The 22,373-nt window shown below is 34.4% G+C and overlaps 1 protein-coding gene across 3 annotated transcripts in view; it reads left to right on the top strand.

The window, feature by feature from the left end:
• Nucleotides 1-22,373, top strand: part of LOC118190682 (protein trachealess-like) — a 386,424-nt gene that overhangs the window by 287,775 nt on the left and 76,276 nt on the right. For all 3 annotated transcript variants that reach the window (XM_035361440.2, XM_035361441.2, XM_035361442.2), the window contains one exon: nucleotides 10,501-10,727. In XM_035361440.2, the coding sequence (XP_035217331.1) occupies nucleotides 10,501-10,727 (227 nt within the window). The remainder of the gene's footprint in view (nucleotides 1-10,500; nucleotides 10,728-22,373) is intronic.

The raw sequence follows: 22,373 nt of genomic DNA, 5'->3' as shown, positions 1-22,373 counted from the left end.
ACTGCACTACGAAGGCATGCTAAAAAGGCGGGAGAAATACCTTATATGCTTCCCCTTTTAAAGGGCGACTGGGGTTTAGGGGACCCAATCACCGAATTCTGGGTGTGGAGAATCATCCTCCACCACCCTTTCAGTTTGGGCGCCAGTGTAGAGTCATTAGGTTATTTTAGGGAAAAAAATGAGTGAGGGAAAATTAGCAATGTCCTCGCCGGGAATCGAACCACGGACCTCTGGACCCAGCGTGCAGACCACTACACTACGAAGGCGGGAGAAGTACTTTATAAGGTCTAAGGTGTTAGTTAGAATGTGGGCGCTGCCCTGCGCATTTAGAGAATACAAATATTTTCGATGCGTAAATGTTTGTTGGTCTAAGGTGTAATAATATTTTTGATAATTTATTTTACAGTTCCTTACAGATAAATCATACCTGCTGAAATCTAATGCATGTTTAATTTTCGAACGCAAAATTAAAGCCTTTATATTCTGAATCGTGCAAGGAAAGTTGAGTTGTGACATACTAAATATTAACAATCCCTGCGCTTAAAAAGCTTTGTTATTGCATCACGTTAACGTGACGTGAACTTTACATGTTTGATACGGTGCCGTTCCATTCGTTCACGCCAACAACCGGGAATTTAAAATTTGATTGATTGATTGCCGGTTTCTGTGGCGTCAGTTGCTTCTGCACGAGTTGATACTCATTTCCATACGTCCGTACGAGAGTGCTTTCTTAAAGTATTAGAAGGCATCAAGAGTCAGATGAACTTCTCAAGCCACTTGTGCTCTCTGCGGAAAGAAAAGAAAAGCTTCTTATCTGAGAAGTGTGTCACAACTATAGATGTTTTCTTTTTGCTATTCCGAACATACGTTCTTCAAAGGATTAAACTATTTGATTTCTTGTACTTTGATTTACATCAATTGCTTTATCTTTTGCTTTCATTCAGTGTTTTTAGCCCAAAATGGCAATTTGCGCAGAAGGGCTATTAATTTCGCTTTGGCATTTTGCGTTGGTTCGCTACAAACGACGTTTCAGTTTTCAAATTGTTGCCTCCAAATATTACAGCCCTGCGTTATATTTAAAGAAATAAAACAATGAAGAATCTGCATGAATGTATGCATGTTTCTCGCACTGTGAAAAAACAACGTTACCTAGAGACATCATTTTTGAATAGCGAAGTCCTCCCATCGAATATGGACATCCGGAAGCCCAAATTTGGAATTTGGAATTTGCTTTATTATATCTATTTCATATTTTTTAAAACTTTAACGAATTTTTATTAACAAATTCAAAGATTTCAAAGCGAGCAATGGCAACACTGTACGGGGGGAAAAAAAGAAAAAAAAAACATTTCATCTTCAAGGGGCGAAATAATATATCGGAAATTTTAAAGATATGCGCTTTTTAAATTATTTTGTGATATTGCTGTTGAATTGAAATTTATGTTTTAAGCGCGAAGAACATGGTATTTAATAAATAAAGGTAACATACAAAACATTAAAAAAAGTGTCTTTGGGCGCAATATAAAATCTAAAAGCTCCCAGATTTGTTTTTGTTACAATTATGTTTAATATTTTATGACAATGCTCTGCATATGAATTTTTAAAGGATTTAGTGATGTAGTTGTTACTTTAAAAAATGTTAGAAATTTAACAAGAATAAAAATTACATCTAGAAAAAATAACAATATTATTTATTTAATTTATTCAACACCAAATGTCCTCTAATGCATATATGTATATACAGGCTTATATATATTGCGTATTTGTATAGGCAAATGGTAATTTTTTATTAATTTTATTAATTTTTATCAATTTTTTATCTTGTTTCTTTTATTTGTACCAAAAATTTAAAGTTTATACTACATCAAGCTCCTATAAAATGAATCGTTAATAATATTTTCAGAGGCATTTAAATTATTAAGATAAATAAGAACAAAAAATTAAACTAAAATTATTTCAAAATGATTACTAGACAATTACTTAAAATCTTCCTGTTGCTGGGAAATACTTTGCAGTGTCACCATAGTATGTATAGCTTCGTTAAAAAAAATCAAAATAATTCCTATATCATAAAGAGCCAGATTAACAGAATTGATGAGGTTTGGTTTGGTTTATGTGATTACGGCAAAGCCTCAAGGGCTATCTGCCTAAGGGAAGGGATGCCTTCGTGGAGGACTTTCTAAGGGAAACTGGCTCGTATACACGTTACACATGGGGAAAACCACGAAAACACCCATGCAACCAGCCCGTTCGCGGGATTCGAACCTCAGACCGAACTACCAGTGTTCAGCGACTTTACCTCAGAAAGAAAAACCAGTGCTCAGGGACTTTAATACTCAGCCGCTGTTCGGCTAGAATTGATGAGAAAGGTTATGCATAGGACCTTGCAAAAGGAAATTGGCACACTGTTTCACTATCATGGCGTTTTGTAATATTTTTACATATTTTCAGATCTTTACAAACTTATTTTCTTACATAGATTCTTTATAAATGAAAATAAATAAGTAAATATATTGATCAATGTTGATCAAAATTGATCGAAATGGGCATTACGACCATCTCCTTCAACTCCTTTCAGCAGGCTTTTGCGAATCGTTGAAGAACCGCCTTCAGGTATCTTTCTTTATCCGTAAAATACGAACAAATCGAAAGCTTGCGAGAAAATAAAAACACAAGAAATAAAAAGGTTTGGGAAGGAAATCGTCGCTCAGCTTTTTTTTTCCTGAATAAGAAATGGCAACAGCTCCAACAAAGAGACGTACAGCATGTTGTTATTGACCCGATCCTAACGAAATTTTGGTGACCAGTTAAAACCCAGTCGTGTAGGTTGAGGGATCTTTTTCTCAATCCCCTCCATTCCTAACTTTCCTACATTCTCCACCTGGGGATATTTTCGAAAGCTTAGGGGAAAGTGTACTTGAAAAAGGGAAAGTTACTGTGATAAAATTGCGTGCTTCATGCTAAATAAAATTTTGGAGTCACTATATGATGCTCAAATAATTTTTTATAAAAATGTACAGATGTAAATAATAAGTGCCTATCAGTTTCGGGTTAATTTTCAATGATTATATGAAATTTATTACATTTCTGTTTATAATAAATTTGATTATAAGAACGATACGGTGTAGATGTGATATTAAAAATGAACTCTGTAATATTAATTGTATATATTAAGCTGTGCAAGTAATAAGCAGCATATGAAATAGTAAAGTATAATATACCCCCATAGTACTCAAGACACAAAAAAGTAAAAACATATCTTTAGTTAATTCTTTTTTCCATTGTTGTTTTAACAGCTGAGTCATTTTTGTTACTTTCTTGAATTTTAACACGACTTTAGCTTCCATCAGCTTTGAAAGCTTTTGTTGCTTTATTTTCGTTATTAGTTTTCCGATTCTTATAACTATTTTTACCTTCATTAATTCTGATAACTTTTTTTTTACTTTCTTTGCCATCCTTTAGACACTATTCAGGGAAATTGCAACAGTGTTAATAAATTTCACAGGATGAGTCGTAATGATGTGTAGAGACTTTAGGTTATTTGGAAGCAGGAGATGTGAAAAATGAGCAATGCCATCGCCGGGACTCGAACCAGGACCTCTCGAATACGCGCCGAGTGTGCTAACCATTACATCACGAAGGCATGCAGAAAGGAGGGAGAAAATACCTTATATATTCCCCCCTTTTAAAGGACGACGGGGGATTAGGGACCCCATCACCAAGTCCTGGTAGTGAAGAATCATCATCCACCACCTTTTAGTTCGGGAGCCACTGTAGACTCATTCGGATTTTTAAAGTAGGAAACACGAAAAATGAGCACATTACCTTACGAAGGCATGCAGAAAGGAGGGAGAAAATACCTTATATATTCCCCCTTTTAAAGGACGACGAGGGATTAGGGACACCATCTCCAAGTCCTGATGGTGAAGAATCATCATCCACCACCTTTTAGTTAGGGAGCCATTGTAGACTCATTCGGATTTTTAAAGAAGGAAACACGAAAGGTGAGCAATGTGGTCGTTACATGGTTTGATATCGAAGATTGTCCTTTGGGGTAAGCTTCTCTTGGTAAACACTGGGGGACGGTCGAACGGTCGATGTCTATGTTCTTCGTTTTCTTAAGTGCATGCGCTGTCATCCACCATTGACTTTGTGTGCTTAAACCCAGACTATGTGAACCAAAAATTGTCCCCCTAGGTTGACCGGGACGGTTAGGCCTCCTTGGATCGCCTCCAAGGGTTGGGCCGTTTAACTGTGTTAAGATATCTTCGTGCTTGCTAGGTCTGAGTGCCTCTTCCTCCTTGTGCACTGTTCAACTGACTTCTCAATCACTAGCCATAATTTGGCATGATTTCTTCCTCTGTACAGGACCAAATATTTGTGCCAGCCTTGCTCAGGAATTTAATGGTAGTGAGAAACTGCGTCGCGACAACTATCACTGAAGCAGGTAACACTGGTGAAAGTGTAGCTGAAATAGATTATAGAGCAGACATTTACAACAATGAGAAAGGCAAACGCATTGAAATTTTAAGAGACTAAGAGACTTCGAACATTTCTCTTTTCATTATCATCAATTATGTTATTTTATTTCTCTCATTATAGTATTGAACGCAATAAAATCTTGGAGACCATTGTGATTCCTCATATATATCTGTACAAGTTATATTAAATACAGTACATAGATATATATTTCTACGTATACAAATAATTTTATGAAGAGTCTAATATTTCGATGAAAATAGAAAATAGAGATTAACTTAGTTAAGCATTTGTATGTTAATATGTTCACAATTTTTAAAAAGGTATAGAAATAGATATATGCGGATTTCTTTAACTGCAAACATACGACCAGAAAATATGTGAACGGAGATTCCAGTAAATAAATGGATAGACAGTACGCCTGACGCTTGTACGCCTGATCCCCGGAGTCAATTGTCCGTCTGTTTTCACTCCATACTGTGAAGGGTCGTCGTCTTTTAGTTCTGCTCTATCCGGAGATTTTCTCTTCCCCCCTTCCTCGCTTCGAAACCCCCTTTCAGAACGTGAGCCGACTTGAAATGTCCACTTTGGGCTCCGAAAAAGAGGAGACAAAAAGTTATCTTCAAATTTGTTTTTATTTCTCCCCCCCCCGCTCGCTTTAAAAAAAGGGGGGCGGTGAAAGTTTGAACGTTTTTCTAAAGCATTTATTCCTTCCTATTCTGAAATTCGATCTTTTCGAATCGAGAAAACTGGAAGTAGTCAGTTTTTTTTAATGAATATCGGATTTCTGCGGTTCGTTAATGAACAGCGGAATTATCTACATTTATAAATAATTATTATATTGTTTTTTCTAGTATTTAGTGGGTTCAAACAGCTATATCCAGAGCTTTCGAACTGAAATAAGTGTTATGACTTATTTCAAACTTAATTGCTGAGCACTTGATTTATAGCGTAAATACTATATCCTCTGAACATAATTTGTCCAAACTCATCTACCATGCAAACCAGCTACCCTCACAAAGTTCGACTAGATACAAAAATTAAATTCGTTTCATAATGCTATTTGTGTTACACTGAAAAGTAAGGCCTTTCCGAATTGAAAAACAGTATTTGTGTGGAATAAAGAAATTATGCATGTATGCCTTTAACAGTAGATTTCAAAAGCCATTTTTATGCAATTTAATCAATAAATTATATAAATAGTAATGGATAAATTATACAAATAGTAATGGACAACCTCACTGTAAGGAGTTATATAAATAGTTATGGGCAAGTTATATAAATAGCAATGAATAAACAAAATAGAAAAGTATAAAATGCAATATGTGGTACACAAATGGATACATTTCTATGGAAGAATGCATACGTATATAAATAAAATTACGTTTAAAATATTTAGAAACTTTCATTTATTATTTATTATTATTAATATTATTAAATTTTATATTAAAAGTAAGCATTTGATCTGCAATAATTTCATAGGTTTAATGGAATCTCCATTTTAAACTTCGAATTAAGCCTCAGTGCATTCACTCCTACCAACACCTGCATTTTGGAAATGTTATTGCACTTCTCTCTCGATTTCATTAGAAAATATTATTTCTTCAACACCCAGTGTAAAGTCTACATTAAAGTATAGAGAGCACCTTTATCACAGAGGACTACTGTGTAATGCAGGTTGCTTTTAAAAAGATGAAAGGTTTAAAACATAATTTCATCAGATTTACTGTTAATTTTTTAGTCTTTTACTTTTTCATAATATCCTTCCTCCCTTCCCCGCCAGCTTTAAAATTATATAAAGTAGAAGTTAGACATAAAAGGCTATTGGAGGGACGAGAATATATAACCAATGATTGTTTGAATCGATTAGAATGAGAACCTGTCTGTTGACAATATTAACTGTCTGCTGTACTGCTCATAACATTGCTCATTTACCTACATGAGTGTTAACCTCTTATAATATACGTGATTTAATTTGATTTTTCAATGCAAATTAAATGAGAGCACAAGAATCAGAAATAAGATTTTTGTGTAAGTTCTGCTTGTCAATGGCCAAGTGAGAAACTCATCCAAACGCTGCTGTTTCGACCAGTTTGGCGAACTGGCTGTCTCTTTGGATCTTTTGATCGTTTTTCTTATGTGAAGTGTGAATACAAGCCGCAATTCTTTTTTGAAAACCTTCATAACCTTAGGTAGTCAGCCTTTTTGAACTTTATCACAAACGACTAAGGAAAATACTGTGAAGTTTTAGTTAATCTTTAACTAAAAATTGCATATAAGACAAGCCTTTTTTCTTTGTTTTGCTAGCTTGTCTTTAAAAGCTGTTTTTATCCATCCCATTATGATAAATAAGGTTTAGTGTTTTTAATTTAAATCTGGATATTTCTTTAAAGTTTGGCATAGGGGATGAGTATCCTACTCATGGCTTCCGGACATTTAAGGCCTTCAAAGTACTTTGACACGGTTTACGTCAGGTTATCAGGTATTTCTCCCAACGTCTTAACATGCTTTTGTGGTGTAGTGGTCAGCACGCTCGACGCGTGTTCTAGAGGTCCGTGGTTCGGGTCCCGGCGAGGGCATTGCTCATTTTTCATCTCTCCTGCTTCGGAATAACTTAATGTCTCTACAAGGTAATCGAAAAATAAACAAAATGTTCAGTATAAAACCTGTGTCATAAAAAACGAATAAAAAAGCAAAAGTAAAATATGAAAATTAGAATAACATTTACAATGATCCTCTCACACCGCCTGCACCCTAAAATTCTATTTCTTCTTTCCATCTCCCTTGCACTTTTTTCTCATTCAGATCCCCCTTCTTCAAAAAAAGCCCCTTTTTGTACTGTGCCCTCCCCAGAGGAAAAGGACAAAGGTCGGTAACAACTTCATAAAGGGGGGGAAGGGAATTGAATATTTCAAAAACCACGAAAATCTCCATTCTTACATTCCACTGTCCCGTCAATGAAATGGTAACTTTTGTGTTTGCAGTTGAACCTCTGTGCTCTTGGTACTCCCATGTTCTTGCGAAAAAGCCTGCACTTGCTGTAGTAGATACTAAAAATAACAGCAACAATAAAAAAAGAGAGACGAAGCGTTTTTTTACTGTTGAGTATTCGGAACACGTTTTCCTCTTAAAATAGAGAAGTCAGCTTTTTTTGAAAGGACGCATTTCTGCGGGTAAATAGAAATCGATAGAACAACGCAAGCCCCCCCCCCTTTCGTAGGATCCTCCGGAGGTTAGATCTTGCAAGTATCTAAGTTTTTCCCGGTTATCTTTGAATATCACTCATATCAAAGTGACTCCAATTTGTTTGTTAAGTATTCGCAGAACAGTCAAATGGCATACATTATAACAATCTTCTTTCCGTTCGTTGCTTTTTCAGTTACCTACAAGGAGGGTTCACTATTAAGTGATAAAAAGCTCACCTTTTTTTACTGAAATAAATGATTTGGGAATCGGTTTTTTAGACGGCTTAGGTGCAGAAATAAAGCACTAACATAAAAAATCGCACTATTAAAAGCCAAACATTTTAATGTTATTCTCAAGCAAGAAATATCCAAGCCTTCGGGTTGCTCAGTAACTAAGACCTAAGAGACCTACGAGTGAGTAAGTGAGTAAGAGCTCAGGAGTCCATCAGAACTGAAAAGTCCATTGTTTAAGTTCTGTTCAATGCCTAAATCACTATAAGCTCAGAAAGTGTCTTTTACGTGAACTGCAAATTATCACCAATTACAGCTATTAGGTAAAAGTTCTTAAAATATTAATTGCAAAAAAAATGTTTAATTGGCTTCGATACTATTATATTAACTCAAGGAAAAATCGAATCGAGAAAAAAAAATCATTCGTGCTCTCGCCAGAATTCGACTCACGAGTTTTTTGTTGTTACCTGAGCAGTTATACCACGAGAGCAGCAAAGGGGATTGGGATAATTCCTTGTATTTAACATGCATAATAGGGTGATTACGCAAATATGCCTTGCATAAGCTACAAATAGATATTTTTTTATAAATCATGTAATTATATTGCAAGAAAATAAAATTTTGGCCTGAATACTGTACATTTTAACTGCCTTTAAAACTTGCTTTTGATACTGAATGCAAAATTTTAGCATGATTAAACTGAATTTGTTTCAAAATTTAAAATGTAGAGATTTTCATTTCTATAATTATATCCCACTCTACTTACGAACTGTTAAAATATATTCTATCACATATAACCACCTCATATTCGCTAACAAATCAAAATATATTATTGACCCATTAAAGGACTTCAGCTTGTAGAGTCATTAGGTATTTTAGAGAGCAGGAGACGTGAAAAGTGAGCGGTGCTCTCGCCGGGACTCGAACCACGGACCTCTCGAATACGCGTCGAGCGTGTTGACCACTACACCACAAAGGCATGCTAAGAAGGCGGGAAAAAACCTTATAAGCTTACTTCAGCATTTCTGAGAGTTGCGACCGATGACTCCCGAAAAGTATACCCGTGATCTTGCGAAGCAAGGACTTACAATTGGATTATTAATATTATAATTATTATGATTATAAATACTGTAGTAACATTCCCATTATCAATACGAAGTTTTGTATGGAATTTTCCCCGAAGTTTGTCCTAACAGGTTTTTGGGTTTACAGACGACAGGAAAGTGATCTTTAAATTATAACTTTGAATCAATTTCTGATTTCACTATTTTAATTCTAAAAAAAGCTGATTACAATTTGCTTAACAAATCCAACAAATAATCTTCTTGCGGGAACTTATGTAAATGGTATGTGATGATTTTCATGCCATGTATACTAAATTATTACCGTCCCATTCTAAAACGGAGACGGGAAGGAAATATTTTATTATTAGCAATTTTTTCGGATGTTCTTTAACTCCTTCAGGCATTTTTAAATTCTGAATACAATAATTTTCAGTCATTGGATTTATCATCAGGCAAATGAATAATATAACTGATAAGCATTGTTTCAAGTGTTGATTATATATAATTGATTTCCTCACAGATATTCGTAGAATATCACTATATCACAGAGTAGTTATATTTTAAACTACTAAAACGTTAAATAGAACTTAATTCAAAGCGCAGAGAAAGCTAATCCGATCTCAGAATTACAGCAGCTAAGTAAACAACTGAACTGAGATGTTTTCTCTCTGGCTTTTATAGCTTTTTAAATCGGCTGCACGAGAGAGTTCTCGAAATTTCACGAATGAAAAGAGCGTAGAGTTACGATTACAGTTAACAATGTAGTCAATTACATTTATTCAAATTAAATATCAATTACGGAGATAAACTGTTATTTTTTAAATGTTAAATGCAGGTGCTCTTGTATTTTTACTTTTCCCGCGTAGCTTTCTTTTAAAATTCGTCACGCGTTGCATTGCACGAGGAATAAAACAATTCTAATTACATTTCTACTAAAAATAGCCAACTAAATACAAAATCCGTAACAATATCATTTTAGATCCTTAGCTTAATTCCCTGTGCATGTGTAGTGTTTTGTCAGAATATTAATTACCATAATTAATGACTGTAATTTTAAGCTTTGTCTAATTAAATCCTAAATCGTATAATAAAATGAATTTATTTTTCAGTTATTGGGTCATAAATGGCAATTCGAAGATCAAAATTCATTTAGTAATAAATCATATTTCCTTATTTAATTCATCATGAATCATTAAAAATGAAATCTCATTACGTAATTCACATGTAATTGGATAAAAAGGCAAAGTCTGATTCGGGCAGAAACAAATGTGCTAACTCATTTTCATGATCATTTAATTTCATGAAACACGATATACAATTACTAATATATTATGTCCGATTACATGGCACAGTGAGATATACCAAATTATCGTCCTTTAAATGTTTGAGTGTAAAATGGGCTGATATTATTATCTAAATTAATGACCTCTCATTTTACAAATATTTGCATTCAACTATTATTGGTGTTATCCAAAATAAATACGGTGTGAATTTATTTAATTCTTATAAACAGCATTATAATACTTGTTTCCACTTTCCAGCATCCTGGAGATGCGGAAGGAGAAGTCACGAGATGCTGCCAGGTCAAGACGCGGGAAAGAGAATTACGAGTTCTACGAGTTGGCCAAAATGCTACCATTGCCTGGTGCCATCACTACACAGCTGGACAAAGCCTCCATCATTCGTCTGACCATCAGTTTCCTCAAGCTCAAGGAGTTCACCGCACACGGGGACCCGCCATGGAGGAAAGACGGACCGACGCTCAAAAGTAATTCATTTTTTAAATGCTTTAAGCGCAAATGATTGTCAGCTGAGCATTTACAGGAATTAGCTACAGAGATAACTTAAAAAGCTTGTTCAAACTATTATCGGAGTTTATATTTCTTGGAAATAGTAGTAAAATGATTAGTACCTCATCTGTTGCATTTCGCCCTAACATCTGCTGGTTATACAAATCTGAAACCTTGTAGAGACTTTAGGTATTTTGAAAACAGGAGTGATGAAAAATGAGCAATGCCCTCGCCGGAAATCGAGCCACGGACCTCCGGAATATGCGCCGAACGTGCAGACTGCAGACCACTACATCACGAAGGCACGCTAAGAAGGCGGGAGACTGGGGTTTAAAAGACCCAGTCCTCAAATCCTGGATGTGGAGAATCATCATCCACCACCCTTTTCGGGCGCCACTGTAGAGGCAACATTAGGTTATTTCGAAAGCAGGAGTGATGAAAAATGAGCAACACCTTCGCCGGGAATCGAACCACGGACCTCTGGAATACGCGCCCAGCGTGCGGACCACTACACTAAGAAGGCGGGAGAAATACCGTATAACCTTTTGTGCGTTTATTCTTTAGCCTATCTGAGCGTCTCATCTTTATAATTCTGTACAAAGACGTAATTTTGGCTGGAATCATATGATATTTTGAAAAATATATGAAAACAGAGTGATATGGCAATAAATAATAAACATAAAAATAGTTAAAAGAGGGTGAATAAGAATTAAAAACTGTCTGAGGTTGAAATATTCGGCCTGTGATGCGTAAGGTTTTCTTCAAATGTTCAGCATAATCACTTTTCGCATTGACAATATCATACGCAACTTATCTCATCGAGGTATTGAAGGTATTTTTTTTTTAATTTCCAAACTTACAGGGGAAACATTGCTTGCTTTAAAAGCACTTGCTTGCATGTGATTACATCTATTGCGTGTTTACATTCGGGTCTGTAACTCTCCTTTAAAACTATTCAATGCAATTATTTTATCTAACGATTTTCTAACGTTATGTAAAGATTTTAATTTTTAACTTGTGTGTAAATTACTTCTTTAGATGTAAATCTATGTATGAAATATGTTATGATATTCACATAGCCCAAAATCCCATTTTGTAATGTAAAGTCATTAGCTTGTTTTGAAGCACGAGACGAGAAAAGTAATCTTTTTCTAAAGTTTTCATGGAATAAACTTTTACTTTTTCTTTGTTTATTAAATCACGCATTTGGTTCAAATTAAGTAATAAAATTAAAATAAAAGATAAGTGCTTTTACGTAATTAAGAAACTTTGTTTGAGTGATATTATTTTCTGCATGTACAACTTTTGGTACATGATACGAATCAATCTTACCACATCCGAAAAGAAGGAGTGCCCCAATGCAATTCTAAACATCGCTAAAATTAAGTCACGTAATCCTCTTAATTCTCTTGCTTCTATATTATATTTTTGGCATGGAACTTCTTAATAACTTATGCGATTTGGTATTCACATCAACCGATATATTTCTTCGACCACTGACCTTAGAGACACACATGCAAATCTGCAATACTTTATACCTTCAGTTTATTTAAATTTCAGCTATTGCGTGACCAATATAACTTCTGCAAACAATACCCGATAAACTTTCTCCGGAACTTTGAGTTAGGTATAAGGAGATTACAATCTTGCTAATGTTAAGAATTGAACAGGGACTTCTGGGGTTACTTTGGTTTGTAATCTCAACTTTGAGCATTATTGCTGAAAGTGATTCATTACTCTATCTTAACCAAGAGAAGTTTAATTTGCGCCATTTGATTCATTAGTTTCTATTGTAGGTGGAGTCATTGTATGCAAAGCATTGTAATAAGAAGTGTTTAGAAGTTTTATTTGTGGCTGATTCGATACAATTTACCATAATCATTAAGTTCCGCCCTTAATTTGTAAAGCAAAATGAATTAGAAATATTATTTGATCCGTGAATAATGCAGGAATTATAGATTCTCTTTAACGAAACTCCTCATGCAGCTTAACTCGTGCGAATCTCAACTTCCATCAGCTTATTGTTGACACAGAACTATAGCAAACCATTTATTTCATTTAACGCACATTTTGTATGCTGCATGTATTGGATGCTATATTCTTACAATACAAGTTTCAAGGTTTTGGCTAAGTTTGTTTGGCTTCGCTTAGCTAGGTGTGAACTTAACACAAGCCAACTTTATCATATTTGGATGAATCATAGTTATCAGAACTAACTATCTTGTATGCTGTCAGAACTAACTAACCCATAAAGATAAAACTCAATATTAATGCCTCGATTTTACAAACTAAATAATACAATGATTAGTGATATGTATCCCTTCCTAAGGGATTTGAACGACGACAAATTATTTTAGTAGCATATGGATATAGCTGTAACTTTTAGTTCCCATTCGGCAAATTATTCCTTGACTAAAATTAGTGCATATTTTAAAAATAAGTTTAGGCATCAACTCTCACGATAGGTGGTTGCGATAACACGTAAGTACCGAAAATTCCTAAAAACATCTATGTGCAAGCCTTTTTGCTGAGAACTGGTCCCGGACTGAATTCCATTGCTAAGTGGTCATAATGATGCGTCCACTGCGAATCAGTTTTCCAGAGGATGAGTTCATTTTAACGTTTTGAGGACTGCCAGCTAACTGCTAATTAACATTTGTCAGAAATTCAGGCATAATAGAGCTCATGCGCTATTGATTATGAATAAAATATCATCAAAAAATAATTAAACGTGTGTAGCTTCTGTTTCTGCAGGGCCCACCAGCGGCCGAGCGGTAAAGACGCTGAACACTGGTACTTCGGTCCGAGGTTCGAATGCCGCGAACGGGCTGGCTGCATGGGCGTTTTCGTGGTTTTCCCCATGTGTAACGTGTATACGAGCCATGTTCCCTTAGAAAGTTCTCCACGAAGGCATCCCTCCCTTTAGGCAGATAGCCCACGTGTGCTTTGCCATAATTGAATAATCCAACTGTTTCTGCAGTTAAGAGCTGACTTTAAATATTAAATACTAGTATCCCCATGCAGGCCAGTTATTTCTGAAATTTACTCATAAGTTCCCGGATCCTAGGTTGCGAATTGAAACAAAATAATAGAATTATCTTTAAATATTTACCTCGTTTTATTTTTCACATATTTATTTCCCTTTTATAATCAAAAATAGCGTTAACATTGAAGACAACATAAATAAATGAAACTTATATTTAGCTGTTTTATTATAACTAAATAACAGAACAGCTAGATATAAGCTTTATTCATTGAAGTTGATATAAACAGCTTATAATGAAATAAAGAGCTTTTATTAGTAAAATATAATAATTAATTCTGTATCAAAGTGAATTCTGCGTCAAAGGAATTTTGATTTGAGTATGAGGTCTAGGTTTGTAAATGAGTTTTTCTAACTTCTCCTTTTAAATTAAATCTTTATTGGATTTAAAATTTACTGCTGTTAACTAATTTTGCAGTATATTTCACATCCTGAAAAATGCTTATTCCTGAATTGCTTGCACTCGTACATTTGTTTATAGTTAAAGTTTTCCTTAATGTCAAACTTTTTCTTATTCTCAAACTTATCTTATTATCAAACAGTCATAAAACTTTTCCTTATTATTAAACTAAAATTAGTTCATAATAAGTCTAAGAATTCAATGATAGCAGGGGATATTTATATAAGTCATCAAAATATTACTATTTTATTTTCGTTTTTTATTAAAATGACCGTCTTCCTTTTCAAATATTGCAATATTTTATAATGCTATAAATTTAATCAAAATCGTTAATTCTTGCAGCATTTGAAACTTCTACTAATATAATATTAAAGTAAACCTATTAAATTGCCTCTAAACGACCAAGGGAAAGGAAACGCAGCTAGTCTCTTAACCCAAAAGCTCAAAACGATTAATTCTGAAAAAAAGAACATCCCGAACACTAAAACAGGTCAAAAAAACTATTCATTATGCATCGGACACTTAATCGAATTTTTCGCGCAAATGATAAACCCTCAGCAAAAAATTTAAATTATTACTCCAGCCGACGTAAAACGCATAACAATATATATATATATATATATATATATATATATATATAGTTAGTCTGTGGCCAGTATATTCATTTTATGCATTCTTAATCAGAAAATTCATGCTGTCCGTTTTATTGCGATATTCCGTTTATTAGGATAAAACTCATTTTATTACGACAAAACGCTGGAGGGCTATCTGTGTAAGAGGAGGAATGCTTTCGTGGAGCACTTTTTAACTCTTTTATTATATAAGTTATCAAGCTTTTAAGAACATCATAATTTTAGAGAAATCTGTTCGTATTCATGTTACACAAGGGGTAACAATGAAACCTTCTATGCAGCTCTTTCCTCGAAATTTGAATCCAAGTCAAACTACTAATATTCAGCGAATTAACCATTCAGGTTTGAAGTAAAATAAGCCCGATTCCATAGTATTTCATGGCCCACCAACGGCTGACCGGTAAACTCGCTAAACACTGATAATTCGGTTCAGGGTTCTAATCCCAGGGAACGGATTAACGTGTTTTTTCCCATGTGTAACGTGTATACGAGTTAGTTTCCCTTAGAAAGTCCTTAACGGAGTCATACCTTCCCTTAGACAAATAGCTCTCGACTGCTCGGCCATAATCAAATAATTTAAACCACAGTATTTCATGCTCATGTCTGTGATGCCTTTTATTTCAGAATGATTCTTCTACAGACGCAACAAATGGTAAAAAAACCAAGCAAGTTAAATTCATTTAAATGAAAATAAATTTATGGGAAGTCTAAAGACTAAAAATTTCAGGCTTTATATTATTTTCCTGAAATCGATATCACACCAGAAAATCATAGAAGCACCTCCTTCCCCCTCTCCAGGGAGGGCTGCATTACATTGTCTTCCCTGACCACTTAGGCAGGTCGGTAACTGAGCTATTCCCTAGCTTGCTACCTCTTCCCTATCACATTTTGCCTCCCTTTTATAATGAAATTCAAATGGTCAGCTTGACCGGAAATCGGAATCAAATCCTCCCCCTGGACTCAGCTCTCCTCTTCTCCTGCGCTTCCCTCACCTACCCCCCAGCTATGCCACCACCACAGCTTCGAACTCTTCAAATCTCTGGAATATTGGCTTCGATTTGTTGCGTGGTCTGAAGCTAGTGCGTATGTAGGTGGGACGCCAACAACCGCAAGTTGTCGGCAATAGGGTTACCTCGTAGGGATTTATGAAGAAATCGAAGAAAAGTTCGCCAAACTGTCGCCAAAAATAATAGTTTTATTAATTTGATTTATGCAATTGATAGCTATTGATGCAAAAAAAAGCTTTGCGCTACCGAATATGGTGCTCTAAAAGACATAATTATGATTATTGAAAGACAGCATAATTCATCTTATTTGGTTCTTCAAGATGTTAATGATTAAAATAAAGCATACGATGCTTCTAAGAATAATTCACCCATTCTAAGAATTCTAAGAATATTCAAGAATAATTGAAACCACAAGATTAGTATCTTATGTTATGCACAAATGTTATGATATATAATAAGTACATATCAATAATCTGTTAGTGCACAAAACAAATGAATCTTGACGAAGAAGAGTTTAAAGTTTTCCTAGAACTGTTCTAAAATCTGCTAAACTTTAAAAGCACTTTAAGCGATTTGACCAGTTTATTTAATTCCCGAAAAAAGTTGTAAAAACTATTAGACGTTTTGGAGAAAAATATATAAAAAATAACTATATTTTCGCTAGGTCTTAAACCAAGGAACTTCCTTTCAAAGCTAGCTGGGGGGTTACAAACCCAATCTAACAAATATAAATGATGAGTAGTTATCAACCCTTTTCGAATTCCATTATAGAATATTCTGGAATGAGAAATCGAAAAAATTAACTGTGCTCTCACTGGAATTTGAACCACGTGTCTTCGTGCTGTTAGTAACGCTGAGTCTTGGAGAGGACATGGATTTGTAAGCATATAGTGTCTGTGCGGCAAGGTGACACTCAAAATACACGGCGAGCCGAAAGTCCTCTCGAGAGGTTTGTGGTTAGGGAAGTGGAGTGGAAGACACTCGGACCCCCTTGTGGTGTTTTTCTTTCAAACTGGGGTGAAAATATAACAGTTAGCTATGTACAACAGTATCTGATTTCCCTATGGTGCTGGCCTAGCTTTACCCCATACCTTGGATAGTTAGGGCCACCCTAATAGGTGTTAGAAGTTAGCGACACTTTTGCTGTACCAGAAGGTTTGGGTTTGAAACTCAGAAACGTCATGCGATTTGTAAGTGTAGAGTATCTGTGGGGCATGGGGCACTCATAATAGTGGCAAACCGAAAGTACTGTCAAATAGTATGGTATTAGGGAGAAAGGGATGAAAGATCCTCGGACCGTCCCCGCGAGTGCTGTACATCAAAACTGGAATGGAGCAGCACATCTATGCGATGGGGATTAACCTGTACAATTAAAATGAAATTCTTGTGTGTCGCCCAATTGTACTTGTCTAATAATTAGGTGCGTCCTCAATAATGACTATGGAATCTTGCCGTGTCTCATTCGAATACCCAAACAAAAATTGTAATAATAATGTAGTACATACAATTGAATAAAAGATGACTTTTATTTATTATGGTAAAAGATGATTATTTGATTATTAAGCTTTTAATTGAACCTGGAAATCAATATAAAAGAATATTCTATAAATATTATCATAAAAATGCATCAAAAAATAATGTTTTAAATATTAAATTTTGGATTATAATAGATCTTGCGAAAACTATCTACCGAAAGAGAGGAATGCCTTCCTGAAAAGCACTTTAAGTGAAATCAGCTGTATATTCAAATTGCACATGTGGAACACTAAGGAGAATCCTGTTCTATCACCCCGATCGCCGAGATTTGAACCCACCTCGAACTACCAGAGTTAAGAAGCCTTACTTCTCGGCCGATGGTCAGCCCAAAACATGTCTGAATATGGACATTAACGGATATCAGTAACATAGATAACCATAATTCTAAGTATATTAACTGATTTCATATAATGTTTAAATTCTTTAAACTGCAAGTAATATGATTTTACGTAATGTTAGAGGTTAAATGTCTAAAATATCAAACAACACTAAGTATGGCCGTCCTGCGTCCTTGACAACTAATGGATTGGCCACATAAGCTTCGTGGTTTTCGTAAGATCTTCGTGTTTTTCGTTATCCGCAATGTAAATACAAGCCAGTGTCATCTAGAAAATTATGAAATTACCTAGAAAGTTATTTGTTGTTAAGCGCCGTGTCAGAATTAACTATTTTAATCGAATGATTACACCTAAGAAAAGATATTCCAGTTACATAAATTCGGAATTTCTTCTGAATTCTGAAGTAATATTTAAAAAACTAATCATAAAAAAATTTTTATATAAAAGTTTGCTCTGCTCGTGGAAAAATAATATACTCAAAATATTTATGGAGTGTTAGCTTCAAATGCATTGCTAAACCCATAACAAGATGCTCTTGTCCCAAATAAAATTTTATGTCTTATTAAACTTTAGCCAAAGTTCTTTTATATGTGAAGAAAAACTGACTGAACTCTTTGAAATTGAATAAATAGGTCCACTCCTTTTCCGAAGCAAGCGATATCTATGCACTTATGTAAATCTTTAACTTGTGAATTCTAAGAAAACATAAAGTTGATTCATTTCCTCTTTCGTAATTGAGGAAACGAATGTCTGAAAATAGTGTTTCGCAATATTTTAAAACTAAAATTACTGTTATTTCACAGTTATCTCCTCTACACACTTCTGTGATTATGTTTTATATATTGACGGTTGGAATGTAGCTTACATGTAATACGGAATTTTCTTTCAAAACCAGGAATCTCTTCAAGGGCAACAATCGATATTTACGCATAATAAATCAAAGAAATTATTCCTACATATTTCAGATAAATGTAGAAGTCCTTGAGAAGAATATTAACATCTACGCCTTGTAACCTGCCAGTGTCTGAGGAGATCAAATTATTGAATGCTGGCGACTTTTTGTTATGATTCTGTTTCCAGAAAAGCAATACTTTTTCCGTGGTCAAGGTCAGTACGAGTTAGATAATCTAAAAAGGCACACCTTTCAAATGTAGGAGGTTTACGCATGCTTTTGTAGTAATTTTGGACGGTCATCGAACCGTATTCCTAGAGCTGTTGGTGTACCAGTGCAGTGTAATTTAACTAAATCTTTATGCGATGTCATGCAGAATGGAATGTGGATTTTAATTAGATGCATCTTATCCAAAATGCAGAATGATGGTACTAATGGATCTTATCTTACATAAATACAAAACAGATTAAGACCGGATTATAGTTATCACCAGCCCTAGAAAGTTCTCCACGAAGGCCTCCCCCTAGGCAGATAGCCCTAGTATGCTTTGCCATAATTAGATAAACCAAATCAACCAACCTCTTACTGCTAATGTTGCGGTAAGCTCAGACTTTGGAAGGATTTGCTTACATATATTTTTCTTCTTGCGTATTTCATTGCAAGGTTTCAAATTATACATATTTCATATGAAGGATGAAAAAGTTTAGCACATGATAGTTTACTGCATTATTTTTAGCAGTTAAGTTTTTTTAAAAGCGAATGTTTTGTATGCAGGTTTTCAGCTGTTTTGAATGTTTTAGAAGACATGATTTAACCATAAATGTTTTCTTTATTTTTAAAAATTAACTTTCACTCTAAAAAATAATTTCAATAATCTATTGAAAGGTTACTATTGTAGCAGCAGCTCAGATAAGAACTCAAAACGCGACAAAAATATTTTTGTGATTTTTCCAATACATAACGTAAACTGCCTGTCCTCCAAAAAAACCCTCTCTTTTCTAACGGTCATCCATCCCAAGAGTATTTTATTGTAATGAATTACATAAGTTCATTTGAGAGGTGGAAAAGTTTTCTGATGTCTCTCACCGTAACAGCCTTGATATCACTTCTATAAAGGAATCTGTCGTTTTAAACTAGAGTAGTACTCTAGCATATTGGACGGGAGATACGTTCCGAGACTTACCGAGAATACATGAAACTATATATAGTAGCGAACGCTATTAAAACAGGACATTTGTGCCATATACATGAACATGCTCCGGTTTAGTTAGCAAATTTGGCAGATTAAGAGTACTAAATAAAGAAAGAAAGAAGAATATTACAAACTCCATTACACATTCTACTGCTAAATAAAGTACTATGAAATGAATACCGGTCAAGTAGTCGAATATTTAAAGCCACTAAATACTGATTCCTCAACACGCGTTCAAATGCCTGTCAACAGGTTGGCAGCATGGGCGTTTTTGTTGTGTTTCCGATGTGTAATGTTGATGCTGGCCAGTTTTTCTCAAGAAGGTCGTCCGTCAAGTAACCTTTCCTCTTAGTCGAATAACCCTTTTGTGTTTTGCTTATGTCATATAAGTTAATATATTTATAATCATGAAGGAAGACGTCAGCAAAGAAATGCAATAATGTAAAAGCAGCAAATGATCTTAAGGCTTCGAAGTGACGAACTTCGCATCGTATTCGGTCATATCGTCCAAAATTCTGTAAGCTGCAGCTGACACCTTAATCGGTAGAATGGCTAATGCTGCTGGCTTTTTAAAGATTTTAAAGGTACAAATTTATTATACATTTTTACATTATTTAATTTTATTAAACACCTCCAAATTCTTGACTTTTCACTTGTCTTCTCTATGCATTTAATTTATGTCCGTCTGATTGAATTTATTACGGATTCCTATAGCTTTAATATTATTTACACATTAACATCCTAGTCATAGTGTTAGTTTAAAAACTTTGAATAACCCAACGTTATTGCAATAAAAATTTCAAATACTGGGCAATTTTTATTTACTAGGCTTTGATTCATTCTATAGGGAGTGATCAATAATAATTAATTTAAATTAGAACTTAATATTTATTTTAAAAAAATCTAAAATTATAGTATTGTAAACATTTAACAAGTAATGTGCCTAACCATTTTACCTTAGCTAAAAGATCCTAAGCAATTTGCATTGCATTTTTTTTATATATAAAAATACAGCCTTCAAAACAGCTAGGAACATAAAATTTACTCAAGTGAAAGAAACAGAGCCAAAACTAGCGATAAATCAGCAAAAATTGTGCCCTGGCTCATGCGTAACGAAAAATCAAATAACGTGAAAAAAATGGCCCCGACCAAAACCAACAAAACCGACCATTGCCGTCCCATCGTTAATTCTGGTCCATCCTCGATGGTACGGGGCCATCAAGTGAGACGCCAAAGAACGTGATCTGGGTGTCTATAGCCCCGACCTATTCGCCATTTTTTTAAGGATAAATAAATATAAAATTCGCATAGGGATTCTTCGTACACATGTTCTATCTATCTATCCTTCCTATACGGTTCTTCTACGTGGAATACTTCTTCTGTGTAACAGATACAAGACTTTTTCTTTGTATTTCATCTGTTCTTTTCAAAGAAATGTTTTCTGCAAATGCTGATACCACTTTTTCAGGAACAAAGTTTAAATTGTGTTCCTCTATTGTTTTAAGCTTTAAATTCTTATGTTAGATTGAAGAAATCAGGAACTTTACTTCGGGGTTTAGTTTTGAAATTTCAAAAAAGGTTTTGGTGACTAAATGGAAATAGGATCTAAATACAACCCACATGTGGCTTCTTATGTAATAATCCTGCTTAATTTTTTTTATTTGTGATGTGAATGTAAAGGTTTATTACCATAATTTCAATATTTAAATTTGTCGGTGTAGGACATACTTCTTAGAGAATAAATTAAAGTGTCTGTGTCATGTCATAATTAACAAATTTGCGAGAATTAAAAAAAATTTATCTAAAATGTATTACTATAATGAGTCAGTTCAAGTATTTAATGAAAAATTATCGTTCTCCGTACCGCATTTTAAATTTCATTATTTAAATTACACTGATTTCATTTTAAAATAAAAATTTCTTCTAACAGTAATATTTCTTTCAAAAATTAATCATTTTGTTTCGAGATCTCTCCTTATTTTCCCAAGTGTTTGAAATAAGTTACCGGTATTGTTATAATTATTAACCAGTTAATTGTGGCGCCTTCGTTTAAGAGTGTGCACCGTTTTGTTCGCCAGAATCGAGCCATGACTAGTATATTCTTCAATCACAGAGTTAGTTGCGCTGGTAAGATATTGGATGAAAAAGACGAGTTTATTTTATAAAACTGAAAATTTTATTATTAACATATATTACATACATATTAAACTAAAAACGCAATGAATTAAATTAAATATTATACATATAAAAGTAAGAATTTAAATTCCTGCTGTGGAGTGATATTCAGCAAAACAGGGTACTATACACAATGGGACACAATGGACAAATCGAACACCAGTAACGCGATTCCTCTCTGATCTTACGTTTGTAGCAATGCGAACACCTTCGCGTAGGTGGGTTTTTTTTTTTTTTTCAATGCTCCGGTTATATAATACGGAACATAATTCCCGCCTAACTTTCTTATATTAGGCCGAGTTTGTAAAAAGGCCGAGTTTGCCCTAAATGGCCGAGTTTGTGTCGATTTATTTCTTTCAATTGGATACATCGCAAAAGTGTATTCAATAAATTTAAGCAAAATGTTGAT

The sequence above is a fragment of the Stegodyphus dumicola genome, chromosome 2, assembly GCF_044657685.1.
Source record: "Stegodyphus dumicola isolate Sdum_Otavi_A_Nest chromosome 2, ASM4465768v1".
Lineage (NCBI taxonomy): Eukaryota > Metazoa > Arthropoda > Arachnida > Araneae > Eresidae > Stegodyphus > Stegodyphus dumicola.
This window is presented reverse-complemented; position numbering and strand designations above follow the sequence as displayed.